This window comes from Heterodontus francisci, chromosome 5 (genome assembly GCF_036365525.1).
Source record: "Heterodontus francisci isolate sHetFra1 chromosome 5, sHetFra1.hap1, whole genome shotgun sequence".
In the NCBI taxonomy this organism is placed as follows: Eukaryota; Metazoa; Chordata; class Chondrichthyes; order Heterodontiformes; family Heterodontidae; genus Heterodontus; species Heterodontus francisci.
In genome coordinates, this window is record NC_090375.1 from 15,986,509 (window position 1) to 16,007,355 (window position 20,847).

The 20,847-nt window shown below is 44.6% G+C and overlaps 1 protein-coding gene across 3 annotated transcripts in view; it reads left to right on the top strand.

The window, feature by feature from the left end:
- LOC137369747 (protein LYRIC-like) overlaps positions 1-20,847 on the top strand; it is a 95,943-nt gene that overhangs the window by 13,239 nt on the left and 61,857 nt on the right. For all 3 annotated transcript variants that reach the window (XM_068031144.1, XM_068031141.1, XM_068031143.1), the window contains 2 exons: positions 13,944-14,057; positions 20,357-20,447. In XM_068031144.1, coding sequence (XP_067887245.1) covers positions 13,944-14,057; positions 20,357-20,447 — 205 coding nt within the window. The remainder of the gene's footprint in view (positions 1-13,943; positions 14,058-20,356; positions 20,448-20,847) is intronic.

The window sequence follows — 20,847 nt, forward strand, 5'->3', positions numbered from 1 at the left end:
AACCTCTCCGCTGGTTGGAGTTATACCTAGTGCAAAAGAAGATTGTTGTGGTTGTTAGAGGTCAATCATCTGAGCTCCAGGACATCACTGCAGGAGTTCCTCAGGATAGTGTCCTAGGCCCAACCATTTTCAGCAGCTTCATCAATGACCTTCCTTCAATCATAAGATCAGAAGTGGGGATGTTCGCTGATGATTGCACAATGTTCAGTATCATTCGCAACTCCTCAGATGCTGAAGCAGTCCGTGTAGAAATGCAGCAAGACCTGGACAATATCCAGGCTTGGGCTGATGTGGCAAGTAACATTCGTGCTACACAAGTACCAGGCAGTGACCATCTCCAACAAGAGAGAATCTAACCACCTCCCCATGACATTCAATGGCATTACGATTGCTGAATCCCCCACTATCAACATTCTGGGGGTTACCATTTACCAGAAACTGAACTGGAGTAGCCATATAAATACTGTGGCTACAAGAGCAGGTCAGAGGCTGGGAATCCTGCAGCGAGTAACTCACCTCCTGACTCCCCAAAGCCTGTGCACCATCTACAAGGCACAAGTCAGGAGTGTGATGGAATACTCTCCACTTACCTGGACGAATACAGCTCCAACAGCTCTCAAGAAGTTGGACGCCATCCAGGACAAAGCTGCCTGCTTGATTGGCACCCCATCCACAAACATTCACTCCCTCCACCACCGACGCACAGTGACAGTGTATCATCTACAAGATACACTGCAGCAACGCACCAAGGCTCCTTAGACAGCACCTTCCAAACCCGCGACCTGTACCCACTATAAGGACAAGGGAAGCAAATGCATGGGAACACCACCACCTGCAAGTTCCCCTCCAAGTCACACACCATCCTGACTTGGAACTATATCGCCATTCCTTCATTGTCACTGGGTCAAAATCCTGGAACACCCTTCCGAATAGCACTGGGTGTACCTACCTCACATGGAATGCAGCGGTTCAAGAAGGCAGCTCACCACCACCTTCTCAAGGGCAATTTGCAATGGGCATTAAATGCTGGCCTAGCCAGCGATGCCCACATCCCATGAATGAATAAAAAAAAGTGGCTATTTGGCCCATCATGCATGTTCCAGCTCTTTGATAGAACTATTGGACCCACTGTCCTCTTTCCCCATAGCCCTTCAGATATTTACTTTTCAAGTATTTATCCAATTCCCTTTCTGAAGTTACCATTAACTCTTCTTCCACTATCCTTTCAGGCTGTGCATTCCAGATCATCATAACTCGCTGCTTTGATTTTTTTTTTATCCCTTGTCTGCCTGTCTTGCCAGTTATCTTAAATCTGTGTCCTCTGGTTTCTGATCTTCTGTCACTGTAAACAGTTTCCTCTTATTTACTCTTTTCAAAACCCTTCATGAGTTAATTTCTCTCAAACCTCCCCATAACCTTCTCTGCTGTGAGGAAAACAACCCCACTCTCTTAAGGTGGCTCAAAGACTAGGCTGAAACATTTTCAGCCATTTTCAGCCAGTCGTACCAAGTGGATGATCTGTCTCTGCCTCCTCCTGAGGTCCCCAGCATCACAAATGCCAGTCTTCAGCCAATTTGATTCACTCCAAGTGATATCAAGAAACGGCTGAATGCACTGGATACAGCAAAGGCTATGGTGTAGTAATGAAGATTTGTGCTCCAGAATGAGTTGTGCTCCTAGCCAAGCTGTTCCAGTACAGCTACAACACAGGCATTTACCCTACAATGTGGAAAATTGCCCAGATATGTCTTGTCCACAAAAATTAATTTGGTAAGTGTAGGAATTTCAAGGGCTTTTCTCTTTCTAAAATGTATTCAAGTTTGCATTTAGCATTTAACTTAACTTTACATTAAATTGTAGTTTATTTCAGTAATAGTGGTAAATAAGCTGCCTGCTAGTCATAGAGTTATACAGCACAGAAACAGGCCCTTCGGCCCATTATGTCTGTACCAGCCATCAAGCACCTATCTATTCTTATCCCATTTTCCAGCACTTGGCCTGTAGCCTTGTATGCTATGGCGTTTCAAGTGCTCATCTAAATACTTTTTAAATGTTGTGAGGGTTCGTGCCTCTACCACCCCTTCAGGTAGTGTGTTGCAGATTCCAACCACCCTCCTGGGTGAAAAAGGATTTCCTCAAATCCGCTCTAAACCTCCTGCCCCTTACCTTAAATCTATGCCTCCTAGTTACTGATCCCTTTGCGAAGGGATAAAGCTTCTTCCTATCAATGCCCCTCATAATTTTGTATACCTCAATCAGGTTCCCCCCTCAGCCTTTTCTGTTCTAAGGAAAACAACCCTAGCCTATCCAGTCTCTCTTCATAGCTGAAATGCTCCAGCCCAGGCAACATCCTGGTGAATCTCCTCTGCACTCTCTCCAGTGCAATCACATCCTTCCTATAGTGTGGTGCCCAGAACTGTACACAGTACTCCAGCAGTGGCATAACTAGCATTTGATACAGCTCCATCATAACCTCCCTGCTCATATTCTATGCCTCGGCTAATAAAGGCAAGTATCCCATATGCCTTCCTAACCACCTTATCTAACTGTGCTTCTCTCTTCAGTGATCTATGGACAAGTACACCAAGGTCTCTATGACCCTCTGTCCTATCATCTAGGGTCCTACCATCCATTGTATATTCCCTTGCCTTGTTAGTCCTCCCAAAATGCAACACACTCACTTCTCAGGATTAAATTCCATTTGCCACTGCTCCGCCCATCTTACCAGCCAATCTATATAGTCCTGTAATATAAGGCTTTCCTCCTCACTATTTACAACACCACCAATTTTCGTGTCATCTGCGAACTTACTGATCATACCTCCTATATTCACGGCTAAATCATTAATGTACACTACAAACAGCAAGGGTCCTAGCACCGTTCCCTGCGACACACCACTGGTCACAGGCTTCCACTCGCAAAAACAACCCTCGACCATCACCCTCTGCCTCCTGCCACTAAGCCAATTTTGGATCCAAATTGCCCTGGATCCCATGGGCTCTTAGCTTCTGAACCAATCTCCCATCCGGGACCTTATCAAAAGTCTTACTGATGTCCATGTAGAATACATCCTTACCCTCATCTACACATCTAGTCACCTGCTCGAAAAATTCAATCAAGTTTGTTAGACACAATCTCCCCCAACAAAGCCATGCTGACTATCCCTGATTAATCCCTGCCTCTCCAAGTGGAGATTAATCCTGTCCCTCAGCTGCACAATTCATTAATTGGGTAGCTAGTTAGAACTGGTTCCCTAGTCAGCAGGGCCTGACAGGTCTGTGGAATTACAGCTAGTATAAATTCAGGAGGTTCTGCTAACGCACAAAGTAAGTCGCATGGACCTCTGCTCGACTAAGTGCTACGAAGCAGAGTGCTTAACTGGGGAATTTAGTAAGTGTGGGAATTCGGTGCAATGAGGTACTGCAGTAATCGTGGGCGATTTTAATTTTCATATAGATTGGACTAATCAAATTGGCAAAGGTAGCCTGAGCGGACAAGTGCATAGAGTGTGTTCGGGACAGTTTCTTAGAACATACGATCTTGAACCAACCCGGGGGCAGGCTATTTTAGACCTGGTAATGTGTAACGTGATAGAATTTCACATTCCGTTTGAGGGTGAGAAGTTTGGGTCTGAATAAGTAAAGGCAGTTACGTGGGTATGAAGACGGAGTTGGCTAAAGTGGACTGGGAAAATAAGTTAAAAGGTGAGACAGAGAATGTGGCAGGCATTTTAAGGAGATATTTCCCAACTCAACACAGATGTATTCCATTGAGAAAGAAAGACTCTATGAGGAGGATGCACCATTCTTAACGAAGGAAGTTAACGTTGGTATCAAATTAAAAGAAAACATACAATGCTGCAAAGATTAGTGGTAGGCTAGATGATTGGGGAAAGTTTAGATATCAGCAGAGGATGACTTAAAACAATATGGCAAATGGAGTATAATGTGGGAAAGTGTGAAATTGTCCACTTTGGCAGGAAGAATAAAAAAGAAACATATTATCTAAATGGTGAGAGATTGCAGAGCTCTGAGTTGGAGGGATCTGGGTGTCCCTATGCATGAATCGCAAAAGGTTGGTATGCAGGTACAGCATGTAATTCGGAAAGCTAATAGAACGTTATTGTTTATCACAAAGGGAATTGAATACAAAAGTAGGGAGGTTATGCTTCAGCTATACAGGGCATTGGTGAGACCACATTTTTGGAGTACCGTGTACAGTACTGGTCTCTTTATTTAAGGAAGGATGTAAATGTGTTGGAGGCAGTACAGAGAAGGTTTACTAGACTAATACCTGGAATGGATGGGCTGTCTTGCAAGGAAAGATTGGACAGGCTGGGCATGTATCCACTGGAATTTAGAAGAGAAAGAAGTGACTTGATTGAAACATATAAGATCCTGAGAGGTCTTGACAGGGTGGATGTGGAAAGGATGTTTCCCCTTGTGGGAGAATCTCGAACTAGGGGTCACTGTTTAAAAATAAGGGGTCGTCCATTTAAGACAGAGATGAGGAGAAATTTTTTCTCTCAGAGGGTTGTCTTTGGAATTCTCTTCCGCAAAAGGCAGTGGAAGCAGAGTCTTTGAATATTTTGAAGGCAGAGGTAGATGGATTCTTGATAAGCAAGGGGGTGGAAGGTTATCGGGGGTAGGTGGAAATGTGGAGTAGTCAGTTCAGCCATGAACTTATTGAATGGTGAAGCAGGCTCGAGGGGCCTACTCCTAATTTGTATGTTCGTAATAGAGGGAGTAATTAGAGTATGAGAGTAAACTAGCAAGGAATATAAAAACACAGTAAAAGCTTCTACAAACATATAAAAAGGAAGAGAGTAGCTCAAGTAAGTGTTGGTCCCTTAGAGGATGAGTCTGTGGGATTAATGGGAAACAAGGAAACGGCAGAGACTTTGAAGAGTATTTTGTATATGTCTTAACAGTAGAAGACACAAAAAGCATCCCAAGAATAACAGAAAATCAAGACTCAAAAGGGAGGGAGGAGCTTAAAACAATCTATCACTAGAGGGAAATTTACTAGGAAAACTAGTGGGACAAAACACTGACAAGTCCCCTAGATCTGCTTCTATTTCGTATTTGTCTACTACAGGGCAATTCAAACAAACCCATTACAGTCCATCAACCTTCTCTCAATCATGAACAAAATGATGGAAGGTGTCATGGACAGTCCTATCAAGCAGCACTTACTCAGAAGTAACCTGCTCACTGATGCTCAGTTTGGGTTCTGCCAGGGGCACTTTGCTCCGAACCTCATTACAGCCTTGGTCCAAACATGGGCAGAAGAGCTGAATTCCAGAGGTGAGGTGAGAGTGACTGCCCTTGACATCAAGGCAGCATTTGACAGAGTGTGGCATCAAGGAGCCCGAGCAAAACTTAAGTCAATGGGAATTGGGGGGAAAATTCCACTGCTTCGAGCCATAGCTAGTGGGAATGATGGCTGTGGTTGTTGGAGGCCAATCAACTCAGCCCCAGGATATAGGCACAAGAGTTCCTCAGGATAGTGTTCCAGGCCCAACCATCTTCAGCTGCTTCATCAATGACCTTCCCTCCATCATAAAGTCAGAAGTGGGGATGTTGGCTGCTGATTTGCACAGTGTTCAGTACCATCCGTGACTCCTCATACTGAAGCAGACTGTGTCCGAATGCAGCAAGACATGGACAACATTCAGGCTTGAGCTATAAGTACCATCAATACCATCCACAAGATGCATTGCAGAAATGCGCCAAGGCTCATTCGACAGCACCTTCCAAACCCATGTCTTCTACCGCCGAGAACAAGGGCAGCAGACACGTGGGAAGACCACCAACTGCAAACTCCCCCCCCCCCGCCGCAAGCCGCACACCGTCCTGACTTGAACAATATCGCTGATCGACGCTGTCACTCGGTCAAAACCCTGGAACTCCCTCACTGGCAGTAATGTGGGTGGACCTACACCACGCGGACTGCAGCAGTCAAGATGGCAACTCACCACCACCACCTCAAGGGCAATTAGGGATGGGCAATATCAGGTCAGGCAGCATCTGGAGAGAGAAACAGTCAACATTTTAGATTGATAACCTTTTGTCGGAACTGAGATGTTTTACAGATAAATCAGACAAGGAAGTCAGGAAGGGGTGGGAAGAACAAAAGGGAAGGTTTGTACTCGGGTGGAAGAGAGTGGTGAGAGATTAAAAGAGATGATGGTGCAAGGCCAAAAGGAAAGATACTGAGATTGTAATGGCACGCATGTGGGAGGAGTGTATAATTACAGTGTGACAGTTTTGATTCCAAATGTGAACATAGGAATTTGTAACAGAAATCTAAAAAATAAGGACTAAATGTATGACTGGTAAAATGATATTGCATTTGTATGCTCTAACCTCACCACCTGAAACCTTGATCTCAACTCCCCCGTTCAACCCTGAGAAATCAACTACTATCAAATTATCAGCATGCATCTGTGCGTACTTCCTGTGTAAACTCAAAAAGCTCAACAGCATCTAGCACAAAGCAGCCTGCTTATTTGGTACCTCATCCACAAACATTCACTCCCTCCACCACCGACGCACAGTGGCAACCATCTAGAAGATGCACTGCAGCCACGCACCAAGGCTCCTTAGACAACACTTTCCAAACCCACGACCTCTACCACCTAAAAGGACAAGGGCAGCAGATGCATGGGAACACTACCTCCTGTAAGTTCCTCTCCAAGCCACACACCGTCCTGAATTGGAACTATATCGATGTTCCTTCACTGTCACTGGGTCAAAATCCTGGAACTCCCTTTCTAACAGCACTTTGGGTGTACCGAGCCCACATGGACTGCAGCGGTTCAAGAAGGCAGCTCGCCACCAGCTGCTGAAGGGCAATTAGGGATGGGTAATAAATGCAGTCCTAGCCAGCGATGCCCACATACCAGAACGGATAAGAAAAATTATAAATGGATGTGTTCGCGCTTAAGCTTATGTAGGAAATTTTCATTTTATCATTCTGGATTTACAGCCTCCTACCAGTAGTAGCACTGCAAGGCTTCAATTCTGTATCTCCCAGCTCCTCCACCTGCTCTGCAAAAAAAAAACTCCCTGATTCCGCAGCAGGGGTTTTTCCCACTTGAGCAATCGCCAACCTACAGTCTCCTGGCTGTTGAAATGAATGAGGGTTGAATCTCGAAATGGTGAGTGTCATGAAAACCCAGTCGCCAGCCACTGCCGTCATTTACTGGGAAGGAAACTTGCTGTTCTTGCCCAGTCTGGGCCTAAATGTAATTTCAGTCCCACGCCAACTTAGCAGATACTCAAGTGCCCTCTGAACTGGCCAAGCAAGCCATCGGGGCAACTAGGGATGAGCAGTGGCACAGAGGTTATGTCTTCTTCTTTGGCCTCCTTGTCTCGAGAGACAATGGGTAAGTGCTTAGAGGTGGTCACTGGTTTGTGAAGCAGCGTCTGGAGTGGCTATAAAGGCCAATTCTAGAGTGACAGACTCTTCCACAGGCGCTGCAGATAAAATTGGTTGTTGGGGCTGCAGCACAGTTGGCTCTCTCCTTGCGCTTCTGCATTTTTTCCTGCCAACTGCTAAGTCTTTTCGACTCGCCACTCTTTAGCCCCGCTTTTATGGCTGTCCGCCAGCTCTGGTGATCACTGGCAACTGACTCCCATGACTTGTGGTCAATGTCACAGAACTTCATGTCGCGTTTGCAGACGTCTTTAAAGCGGAGACATGGAGGGCCGGTGGGTCTGATACCAGTGACGAGCTCGCTGTACAATGCGTCCTTGGGGATCCTCCCATCTTCCATGCGGCTCACATGGCCAAGCCATCTCGAGCGCCGCTGGCTCAGTATATGCTGGGGATGTTAGCCGCCTCGAGGACTTCTGCGTTGGAGATACGGTCCTGCTACCTGATGCCAAGGATTCTTCTGTGGCAGCGAAGATGGAATGAATTGAGACGTCGCTCTTGGCTGACATACGTTGTCCAGGCCTCGCTGCCGTAGAGCAAGATACTGAGGAAACAGGCTTGAAACACTCGGACTTCTGTGTTCCGTGTCAGTGCGCCATTTTCCCACACTCTCTTGGCCAGTCTGGACATAACAGCGGATGCCTTTCCCATGCGCTAGTTGATTTCTGCATCGAGAGACAGTGATAGTTGAGCCTAGGTAGGTGAACTCTTGAACCACTTCCAGAGTGTTGTTGCCGATATTGATGGAGCATTTCTGACGTCCTGTCCCATGATCATTTTCTTGAGGCTGATTGTTAGGCCAAATTCGTTGTAGGCAACAGCAAACCTGTCGATGAGTCTCTGCAGACACTCTTCTGTATGGGATGTTAATGCAGCATCGTCAGCAAAGAGGAGTTCCTAATGAGGACTTTCCGTACTTTGGTCTTCGCTCTAAGACGGGCAAAGTTGAACAACCTGCCATCTGATCTTGTGTAGAGGAAAATTCTTTCTAAATGCTTGAACGCATGTGAGAGCAGCAGTGAGAAGAAGATCCCAAACAGTGTAGGTGTGAGAACACAGCCCTGTTTCACGCCACTCAGGATAGGAAAGGGGTCTGATGAGGCACTGCTATGTTGAATTGTGCCTTTCATATTGTCATGGAATGAGGTGATGATACTTAGTAGCTTTGGTGGACATCCGTTCTTTGCTAGCAGTCTGAAGAGACCACGTCTGCTGACGAGGTCAAAGGCTTTGGTGAGGTCTATGAAAGCAACGTAGAGGGGCATCTGTTGATCACGGCATTTCTGCTGTAGCTGGCGAAGGAAGAATGGCATGTCAATGGTGGATCTCAGCTCGAAAGTCGCACTGTGCCTCAGGGTAGACACGCTCAGCCAGCTTCTGAAGTCTGTCTAAAACGACTCGAGTGAAGACTTTCCCTACTATGCTGAGCAGAGAGATTCCATGGTAGTTGTTGCAGTCACCGCGGTCACCCTTGTTCTTATAGAGGGTGATGATATTGGCATAGCGCATGTCCCGTGGTACTGCTCCTTCATCCCAGCACAGGCAAAGCAGTTCATGGAGTGCTGAGAGTATAGCAGGCTTGGCACTCTTGATTATTTCAGGGGTAATGCCATCCTTTCCAGGGGCTTTTCCACTGGCTAGAGAATCAATGGCATCACTGAGTTCCGATTTTGTTGGCTGTTTGTCCAGCTCATCCATGACTGGCAGAGACTGGGCTGCATTGAGGGTGGTCTCAGTGACAACATTTTCCCTGGAGTACAGTTCTAGGTAGTGCTCCACCCAGTGGTCCATTTGCTTACGTTGGTCAGTGGTCGTTTCCCCTGATTTGGACTTGAGGGGGGGCGATCTTCTTGATGGTTGGCCCAAAAGCTCTCTTAATACCATCATACATTCCTCTGATGTTTCCGGTGTTGGAGGCCAGCTAAATACGACTGCATAGGTGTTGCCAGTAGTCATTTGAACAGCGCCTGGCTGTTCTTTGTGCAGCGCTTCTGGCTGCTTTAAGTGCTACGGATGTTAACTCGCTGGGGGCTTCCTTGTAGTTAAACAGTGCAGAACGCTTCGTGGCAATGACAGGTTCCAGCTCTTCAAAGTGAGATTGAAACCATTCTGCATTCTGCTCACGTTTGCCAAAGGTGGTCATTGTTGAGTCATAGATGGCGTTTCTGATGTGGGCCCACTTCGTTTCAGCATTCCCTGCAAGAGTGTTTTGAAGGGCTTTTTCAAGTGAATTTAGAAACTTATGTAACAGCTGTGGATAAGAAATTCTGTTAGTGATGATGCGCGGGCGGCCCTTCTGCTTGGATTGATGTAGCTTCTTTGGTTTGAGTCTAACTTTGTTGTACGTCAGGGAGTGGTCGATGTCGCAGTCTGCACTGTGGAAGCTGCGTGTGATTTGGACACTGTTTGTAGAGGCTCGCCTTGTGACGAATTGGTCCAGCTGGTGCCAGCGGAGTGATCTTGGGTGCCTCTATGAAACCTGGTGACAGGGTTTAGTATGAAAGAACGAGTTGGTGATGCAGAGGTTATGATAGGTACACAACCCCAGCAGTCTCTGTCCATTCTCATTCATCCTTCCAATGCCTTAGCGCCCAAGGCAGGAGCGCCATGAGTCATGGTCGGCCCCAACCCTGGCATTAAAGTCCCCCAGCAGGAACAGATGTTCGGTGTTAGGAATGCTACTAATGATATTATGGAGTTCCTCGTAGAACTGGTCTTCAGCTTCAGGTGGGGAGCAGAGTGTTGGAGCATAGATGCTGAGTAGCTGTACTGGACCAGAGGCGGTGAGCAGTCGGATGGACAATATGCGTTCCGAGCCATTTGAGGGAGGCTCTATCATGCTGAGCAAAGAGTTTCTGATGGCGAAGCCCACTCCATGCTGTCATAGTTCTTCAGGATCCCTACCCTGCCAATAGAAGGTGTAGTCTTGCTCTCTTAGAGATCCACTCGCAGGGAGGCGTGTCTCCTGAAGTGCTACAGTGTCAACTTTGAGTCTACTGAGCTCGTTGTTAATGATGGCGGTCTTCCGAGAATCGTTGATTTGTGTAAAGTCTTCCGACAGGCCAGGGCGCACAGTTCTGCTTGCAAAACGAAGGGCTGGTACCTTCTTTCCTTTTTTCTCGTGCTGTTGTCGTACATTCTACTTGTCGGGCAATGACCCTGAGCTCCAAGCACCCATTGAAGCAGGTGGCCTGTGGCAGGGCAGAACCTTTCTGACCGGGGGCTGCCTGGTTTGAGGCGGGCGGTAGCTGTCCTGTGAGATGCAACGACCTCTCCCACTGACAAAGGCAACCTGTAGCACCCAATCTCTACGCCAATTGAACTGGACTTATAACCTGAAACTGCTGCCTTCCGTGTTGTTTTGGTCGCTGTGAGGCGACTATGGAGTGACCTATGGCGCATGCCTGGGCATAATGTATGGAGGTTGTGAGTGTCCCAAGCGTCTAAACCCCCCTCTCGACCTTCCTTGTGGGGTCCAAAGTAGTGCAGAGCACAACGTTTGGTAGCGGTATGGCTGCAGGAACTGCCGGAAACATGCCAAAGGTGACACATAACCCTCTTAGGGGGTCCAATCCCATTCCTTTCATATCATCCCATCACACCCTTCTTCCTATGCCATTCCTATCCTCTATTCCATACCTCTCATGCAGTCACCCTCCTATGCCATCTCTTTCCAACATCCCCCCCCCCCCCCCCGCTCCACCTCCAATTGTTGATTAGTTGATTCAGTCATATTTTCCAGCAGAACACTGCTTTCCATGATGGTGTAAACATGAAGTGGGTGGAATGCCTCTTGCTTTTTTTTTTTGGCAAGTTCAGAGTGAAGCTTTGATCCCGGCACCAATATTTCATTAAATATTGCGGTTTTGCATATTTAAGTAATAAAATCAACTCCCCATTGTAATAGATTAAGGTTATGCCTTGTCTATAGTACTGACCACCTCCAGGCGCGTATCCATTGTCTCTCGAGATAAGGAGGCCCAAAAGAATAGTATGACTATAAGTCTATATGTCTATAGTATATATGTCTATAAGTCTATATGTCTATAGTATGACTATAAGTGCTATAATGACTATAAATATGTCTATGTGAGTTAATCCTGTTAAAGTAAACTGTCCTATAGGTATGTTTACTGCAGATTAAGGTCAGTGACCAAGCTGGGTAATCTGCTGTCTAACAGTCACTGTTCAACCATACCTGTGTTCTTATAAGGTGTGTTTTTTTTCCAAGTTTTCCTTGGCATAAAAAAAATCAATCCCATTGCAGGTTGTGATTTAGATATAGGCCTAGAGGGATTGGGAGTTCAGTTTGATGGGACACTAAAGGTGTACCTCAGGTTGGTATGGTCATTCTATATATTAAAAAAAACAAGCTGCTGGAATCCTAGGTTTTATCAAAATAAAGAAATACAGAATAAAAGAGGCGTTGAGGCTGCATAAAACATTGATAGCTACTAAGTTTGATATGTGTGTGCTTTGACATTGGACCTCAGGAACAGGAGTAGATCATTCAGCCCTTGAACCTGTACCACTATTCAGTGAGATTATGGCTGATCTATATCCTAACTGCATTCACCCATATTGACTCCATATCCATTAATACCCTGGCTATCAAAACTCTTATCGGTTTCAGATTTAAAATTATTCATTGACCTCACTCCCTTTTTTAATATTTTTATTTCTGCTAGAGCCTTCCCTCCCTTTCCCCCACCCCTCACCCTAGCCCCCATTTTATTGATTTTAAAGTCCTTTCTACAGCCCTATTTGTCACTTCAGTTAGGATATTGGCTCCTGCCTGGTTCAGTTGAAATCCATCACAGCAGTGCAGCTCATTCCTGCCCCAGTACAGGTTCCAAAATCCTATGAAATGGAACCAATCTTTTAGACACGTTAGCTTTCCTGGTCTATTTGTCCCTTTGCCACTTCACACATGGTTCAAACACTATAGGAAGGAATTGAGCTTAAGAGAAGGTACAACACAGTTTCACTAGAATGCTGCATGATATCAAATGCAAATACAACATGAGTAGACTGGAACATGGGGCAGTTGGATAGAAGCTGACTATTTCCTGTAGTTGAGATGTCAAGAATGTGGAGCCAGAGATTTAAGACAGAGCAAGAGAAGTCTCTTTGCACAGGGAGTAGTGAAGTTGTGAAATTCCATGATTAGTGGTGAAGGCAGAAACTATGTCGGCATTCAACATTAAATTGCATAGGTGGATGAAGGAAAAGGAGACTTGAATAGAGTGGGTAAATGTGATTTACTTGAGGGCAAACGCCAACATAGAATTGCTTGAGCAAAATGATGTGGGGGTGTGGTGGTGGGCGGGGTTCATGGGTATGTGCATGTGTGTGTTTCTTAGTTATAACTTCTGTGTAAGTTAGCATAAACCTCCTGGCTATTTGATTTTTCTATCTTTCTGTTATAACCAACCGTCGAAGGAATCAAACATTTCCCAATCATTCCTTCCTGTTCTCCTTCTCTTCCCCCTGCAAAAAGTGACGTAACTGTAGTTTTATCTTTACATTAGGAACATATAAATTTGTGTCAGCCAAAGTAGACTTGTGGTTAAAGATCTAATACTTGTAATAAAATAGGCAAAAACCACTGTAGATGTTGCAGTTTTCCTGCCTGGCATTTTACATTATGACTTAAATATTTTTAAGTTTTGGTAATTTTTATTTACATTATGATCTAAAGTGTTAGTGCTCTAAATAGGTAATTTAAAATGGAAATCTAAAATAAGCTATAGAAAGAAATTCATAAGATCAGTGATCTTGCTAACTTTTGTATTCTCTTTAATTTCTGACATCTGAAGCTACTGATGCTTGCTAGGATGCGCCAATAATTGTCTGTACCTCACCCCATGCCTATTCTTAGCAGTGAGTGACAACGGGCTATGCAACCATGGATGGCCTTACAGTTGAGTCTGCATATACGCATGTTTTTCAGCACAAAAGGGAGCCATTGTTTTTCACTCTCCCTCAGTTACAGCACCCCACTTGCTCTATTGGCTAACTCGGCAGAGACTCCGATTGAACTCGAGACCTTCTGGCCCATGCGGGTCAGTTTTGCATTGAGTTCTGCCATTACACTGTAGACCATTGGAGAGATCATTTTGCCACTCCATATTGGAGTATAACACAATTGGCAAACCACCTCTATCCCTTGGATAGGTATTAGAAAATGAGTTGGTAATCCCAGCTCCATTCCAACTATACCTTGTCTTGATGCAATTGAAACGTCTGTATAAGTTGTAGCCACAGAGCATACTTTCTGAATGGGTTGAATTTGTTTTCTTCCCAGAAGATTCCTGATTGTTTTGTGGAATTATTTCAAGTTGAATAATTTGGTTGAAGAGTAACAGTCATAGTAAGTTTGTGTCCTGGGCAAGGAGTTAGTATGGTTTTTGCCATTTGCAGAGAAAAGTCGAAAAGTAAACATAACTGGACTTGTATCGGAATATAAATGTATTATACTTACATCATTTACTGAATTCCAGAAATCGCAGCCGAATGGGCGAGCAGGAACCGAACCATTAGAAGAGGAAATTCTTCCAGCATTTGAGAAGATAATCGTCAAACAACAACTGGATACTGAGAAGAAAACAGAAAAGGTTTGTGCGCATGTCAGCTAGCTTTTAATTTTCGAGTATGATTGTTTGTGTAAGCTGACACGAGTCTTAAACAAACTGATCTCAAATCAGCAACACAAACTACAGTGGTTCAAAAGGGTGGCCCACCACAATCTTGGACATCTAGGGATGGGCTGTAAATACAGGCTTTGCCAGTGTCGCCCAAATCCCGAGAATGCTTTTTAAAAAAAATATATTTGCAAGTTGATATCCTTCAGTAGTTTTTTTAAATAATTTTGTTTCTACTTTTTAAGACTAGTTCCTGTGTACTAGTGTAATGTGCATGATGTTTTAAAATGCACAATTAAATTAGAAGTCTTGTACTATCATTTAAAATCTGGTGGTATGGTACTGTTGAAGATCTGAGATGGCATGTACTATTTAATATAATTGCTCAATGTAAGGGTGTGGCATTATTAATATGTAGTCTGACTAATATTTAGCTGGGGCCCAGAAAACTTACTGTAGAGTATACTGCCGTGATGTACTTGTTGCTATTGAAATATGGCAAGCCTATTTCTGCTCTCCCATGCGTTCAAGTATTCAGAAGAAGGAATTTTCCTCCACACAAGATTAGATGGCAGGTTGTTCAACCTTGCCTGTCTAAGAGCGAAGACCAAAGTTCGGAAAGTCCTCATCAGGGAACTTCTCTTTGCTGACGATGCTGCATTAACATCCCACACAGAAGAGTGTCTGCAGAGACTCATCGACAGGATTGCGGCTGCCTGCAACGAATTTGGCCTAACCATTAGCCTCAAGAAAATGAACATCATGGGACAGGACGTCAGAAATGCTCCATCCATCAATATCGCCGATGATGCTCTGGAAGTGGTTCAAGAGTTCACCTACCTAGGCTCAAATCACCAGTAGCCTGTCTCTCGATGCAGAAATCAACAAGCGCATGGGAAAGGCGTCCGCTGCTATGTCCAGACTGGCCAAGAGAGTGTGGGGAAAATGGCGCACTGACACGGAACACGAAAGTCCTAGTGTATCAAGCCTGCGTCCTCCAGTACCTTGCTCTACGGCAGCGAGGCCTGGACAACGTATGTCAGCCAAGAGCGACGTCTCAATTCATTCCATCTTCGCTGCCTCCGGAGAATCCTTGGCATCAGGTGGCAGGACCGTATCTCCAACGCAGAAGTCCTTGAAGCGGCCAACATCCCCAGCATTTACACCCTACTGAGCCAGCGGCGCTTGAGATGGCTTGGCCATGTGATTCGCATGGAAGATGGCAGGATCCCCAAGGACACATTGTACAGCGAGCTCCTCATTGGTATCAGACCCACCGGCCGTCCGTGTCTCCACTTTAAAGCTGTCTGCAAACGCAACATCAAGTCCTGTGACATTGATCACAAGTCGTGGGAGTCAGTTGCCAGTGATCGCCAGTGCTGGCAGACAGCCGTAAAGGAGGGGCTAAAGAGTGGTGAGTCGAAGAGACTTAGCAGTTGGCAGGAAAAAAGACAGAAGCGCAAGGCGAGAGCCAACTGTGTAACAGCCCCGACAACCAATTTTATCTGCAGCGCCTGTGGCAGAGTCTGTCACTCTAGAATTGGCCTTCGTAGCCACTCCAGGCGCTGCTTCACAAACTACTGACAACCTCCATTCGCTTACCCATTGTTTCTCGAGACGAGGCCAAAGAAAGATTTCTGCGGTAGATCTTCAGATGTTGGAAGTGCAATCTCAAATTCTACCTGGAAGCAGTGCAAATTGTCTAAACAGCTGCCACCAGATTGAAGCTGTTTTACAGCTTCCCCATTTTTAAATAGTGAAAGATTTTTAGAGTTGCCCCAGTAAAGTTGCAACAAAAAAAAAATCTTTTCCAAAGCAACTTTGTTGCACAAGTGCAACTTTAACATTTTTCCTGATTTTTTGTTTTCCCCCTCTTCAACCATTTCCTCAAACATTGGACACTCTAGTTGAGTGCTAAATCCACCTCTTCACCTCCACAGGAAGAGGCAGGCAGGCTTCAGGCACTCTGGATGACATCCAGATTTCTTTGCTTCCTTCTGTAGCCTTCCTGATATCAAGCCCAGCCTCATTAGGGAGATTTTACTTGCTGATGAGCAAGAATCCAATGTACAGAACTTCCCTGCACTGCAAACAGATTAGTTGGAAAAAGACTGCAATTCTTCAAAAAAAAAAAAAATCCTTATTAAAAATTGCATAAATGTGTATTATTTTCATTAAAATGTCTTGGAGGGCAGGACGGTAGTGGGTCCTCCAGATTGGCAACATTCCAGCTTTCTCAACAGAGTAGCTCTCAAACCTGCTTCCTCTCCTCGTGAAGGTGGCTGTATCCACCCATGTCCTAGTGATGCACCTCTACCCAACCATCAGTGGCCCTCGGAGACCTGTGGAAGACAGAGATTTAAAAAAAAAAGAAGCAAATAGACAAAAAAAGGAAAATAACTGAGCAAAGATTCAAGATTATTGTAGCACAGACAAAGAAATTACGTGGTTGAAGCAGATGGCACTGATGTGTTTAAGGCATGGCTAATGGTTGTGAAAAGTGCTATAGAAATGCAAGTCTTTTTCTTTCTCAGAAGAGGCTTTGGTGCATACATGAGGGAGAAGGGAATTGACGGATACAGGGGCGAGATGGGAGGAGGTTTGTATGGAGTATAAACACTGGCATAGATCGTTGGGCTGAATGGCCTGTTTCTGTGCTATGGATGAATGTAGAAGGGAAAGTAAGTGAGAAACAAAGACAGGTTGAACATCAAATGTCTGTCAGTTCATAACTTTTACTATGACTACTTCTTATGGCCAATGCATGATTGTATCCAGAAGTTACAAAGGTAAAGTTACAGACCTAATTCTATACTAAGGAGAATGGAAACTACATGTGCTGCTAGTTCACTCTCAAAATGAACATATGGAGCAAACTGCCACCTCACACAGTGAATATGGGGTTGATTGAAGAGTCTCAACAGACATTGAATGAATCAGTGACTGAAGAGCAGAGGAATCAGGCTTGGCAGTGAGGCAACAGATGAAAGAAATTAGTTTCAATTATATAGGGTCTTATAATGACCTCTGGATTCTCAAAGTACTTCACAGCCAGTCAGCAATTTTGAAATGTAAACCCTGTTATTATGTAGGTGAACACAGGAAACAATGTATGCATAGCAAAGTTCCACAAGCAGCAAATGAGCTGAATGGCCAATTATCCTGGTTTTGGCAATGATAGTTGTCTGAGGACTGTTATCTTTGAATATCCTATGGGATCAGTTAAGTCGCTGGCATTTATTGCCCATCCCTTCCCCCGAGAAGGTGGTGGCTCTGCAGTCTGTGAGGAAGATGCTGGCACGATACTTCTCTTTTATTCGCTCACAGGATGTGTCTCTCACCGGCAAAACCAGCATATATTGTCTGTCCCTAACTGCCCTTGAGAAGGTGATGAGCTTCCTTCTTGACAACTGAGTGGCTTGTTAAGCCATTTCAGATTGCAATTAAGAGTCCGCCAGGTGTTAGCTGTGACTCAGTTGGTAGTACTTTTGCCTCTAAATCAGAAATTTGTGGCTTCAAGTCCCACTCCAGGACTTGAGCACAAAAATCAAGGCTGACACTCCAGTGCGGTGCCGAGGGAGTACTGCACTGTCGGAGGTACCGTATTTCAAATGAGACATTTAACTTAAGCCTCATCTGCCTCCTCAGGCGGACATAAAAGGTCTCGTGACACTATTATGAAGAAGAGCAGCAATATTATGCCCACTGTCCTGGCCAATATTTATCCCTCAATCAGCAGCACAAACAGATTATCACATTGCTGTTAGTGGGAGCTTGCTGTGTACAAATTGGCTGTCATGTTTCCTACATTACAACAGTGACTACACTTCCAAAAAGTACTTAATTGTAAAGCCCATTGAGACGTCCAGTAGTCATGAAATGCGCTATATAAATGCATGGCTTTTTTCGTGTTGCTATAGGTTTGGAGTCACATAAAGGTCAGATCGGGTAAGGATGGCAGATTTCCTTCCCTAAAGGACCTAAGTATATCAGATGGATTTTTATGACAATCTGGTGTTTCATGGTCACCATTACTGATGCTAGCTTTTTATTCCAGATTTATTTAATTAACTTGATTTGAATTCCCCAGCTACCATAGTGGGATTTGAACTTGAGGATCTGGATCCAGGACTCTGGATTACTCGTCCTTTAACATCCCCATGATGCTACCGTTTCTGCTTATTATCCTTTGTAACGGTTTGGTACAACAGAGCGGCTGGCTAGGCAGTTAAGAGGCAACTAAGTTGGTGTGGGACTAAGGTCATGTATCGGCCAGATTATGTAAGGACAGGTTTCTGTCCCTAAAGGACACAAATGAACCAACAAAAACTTGTGCCATTGCGAAGACCACTTACCTCCATCTTCAGACCATTGCCTGTCTCTGCCCTAGCCTTAGCTCATCTGCTGAAACCCTCACCTATGCCTTTGTTACTTCTAGATTTGACTATCCCTACACGCTGCTGCTGACCTCCCATCTTGCACCCTCCATAAACTTAAACTCATCCAAAACTCTGCTGCCCTTTATCCTAACTCATATGAATTCTTACCCATCACTTATGCTCGCTGCCCTACATTGGTTCCTAGTCCATAACTGCCTTGAATTTAAAATTCTTATTCTTGTTTTCAAATCCCTTCATGGCCTTGAACCACTTCCGGGACTACAATCCTTCAAGGGCTCTGCATTCCTCCTACTTTGCCTCTTGCAAAGGAGCATCCCATGCTCCTTTCACCCCACCATTAATGACTGTACCTCCAGCATATAGTGCCTTTAATATAGTAAAAAGTTCCAAAGTGCTTCACAGGAGCTTTATCAAAGAAAGTTGACACTGAGCCACCTCAAGAAATGTTAGGGCAGATGATTTAAAACTTTGTCAGAGTAGGGTTTAAAGACCTTCTTCCAGGAGGAGAAAGTTAGGTGGAGATGTTCAGGGAAGGAATCCCGGAGCTTAAGGCCTTGGCAGCTGACGGCTAAAATCAGGGATGTGCAAGAGGCCAGAATTGGAGGAGGGTGGATATCTGAGGGTTGTAGAGCTGGAGGAGGTTAGAGATTGGGAGGGGTGAGGCCATGGACGGATTTGAAAACATGGATGAGAATTTTAAAATTGTGTCGTTGCCTAACTGGGAGCCAATGTAGGTCAAAGAGCACAGAGCTGGGTGGACAGGATACAGACAGCAGAGTTTTGGATGAGCTTGAGTTTATGGAGGGTGGAAGATGGAAGTCCAGCCAGGAGTGTGTTGTAATAGTCAAGTCTAGAATTAACCATGACATGAATGAGGGTTTCAGCGCAGACGAGCTGAGGCAGAGCGGAGTCGGGCGATATTAGACAGGTAGAAGAAGGTGGTCTTTGTGATGAAGAGGATATTGGGTTGGAAACTCTGGTCAAAGGAAAAAATACCAAGGCTGCAATCTGTCTGGTTCAGCCTGAGACCGTGCCCAGGGAGAGGAAACTGAGTTTGTAGCATGGGCCGAAGACCATAGCTTCCGTCTTCCCAATATTTAATTCGAGAAAATTGTAGCTCATCCAGGACTGAAAGTTGGACAAGCAGACAGTTGGGGTTTTAAGACAATCTGACAGTTTCATGCTTTTTTAAAATCAATACCAGAATTTTGGGCGCTTTATAACCAGAATTGAAATTTTCTGAAGCAGTCATGGTGGAATTTGAACCCATGCTATCTGGATTAATAGTCTAGTAACATACACTATGGTAGCCAAGCTATAATTGCCTATTGTGTACAGATATGTATGAAGGGATCAGCCAGTGTCTCCTTGAGTACTTGATACGTTCTGAAATGTTCTCTTTAATAAAGTTGCTTATTTACGAGATTTTAAAGTCTGCTTATTTTTGTTTATTTCAGATGTAATGCTAAACCAAAAGTACTGAAGCTGTTGCAATAATTTCATGTCATATTTAATTTTCCAGATTAATCATAGAACTATAATGTTATATTTTAGGGAGGGGGGAGCTTGATAAGTACATGTGGGCAAAAGGAATAGAAGAGTATGCTGATCGAGGAGGAGGCTCGTGTGGAGCATAACCAATGCAGAGGCCTGTTTCCATACTGTAAATTCTATGTAAAATTGGCTGGGTTTTTTTGTAGAACAGTACAGCCATTCAAACTAAGATGCATCATTGCTGAAAAGTTCATAACACTTTTATGCTTCGAAGGCACAGTGCTAAAATATAGATTCAGGCCTTCCATATTCACCAGCTCTGTGCAATGAGTTGACTGTTTTTTAAAAAAAAAACTGGTCCTTGATCTTTTTTAATAGACAAAGAAAAACAAGAAGAAGCCAAAGGCAGAGATGAAACAGCTGCAGGATGAGCCACAGAACTGGGCTGAAGGCAAAGAAACTGATGAAGGTGGGTGTTGCTAACATCATATACTGGTATTAATTCGAAATTAGTTTTTACTCAAAATTCCAATTATTCAGAAGTTCACAGTGAGCAATTTTTTTCATTCATTCATGGGATGTGGCCGTTCCTGGCAAGGCCAACATTTATTGCCTATCCCTAGTTACCCTTGAGAAGGTGGTGGTGAGCCACAGCCTTGAACTGCTGCAGTGCATGTGATGTAGGTACACCCACAGTGCTGTTCGGGAGGAAGTTCCAGGATTTTGACACGGTGACAGTGAAAGAACGGCCAATATATTTCCAATGGTATGTGACTTGGCGGGGAACTTGCAGGTGACTGTGTGCCCACCCAGCTGATGCCCTTGTCTTTCTGGGTGATAGAGGTCAAATTTGCATAAAAATAACACAG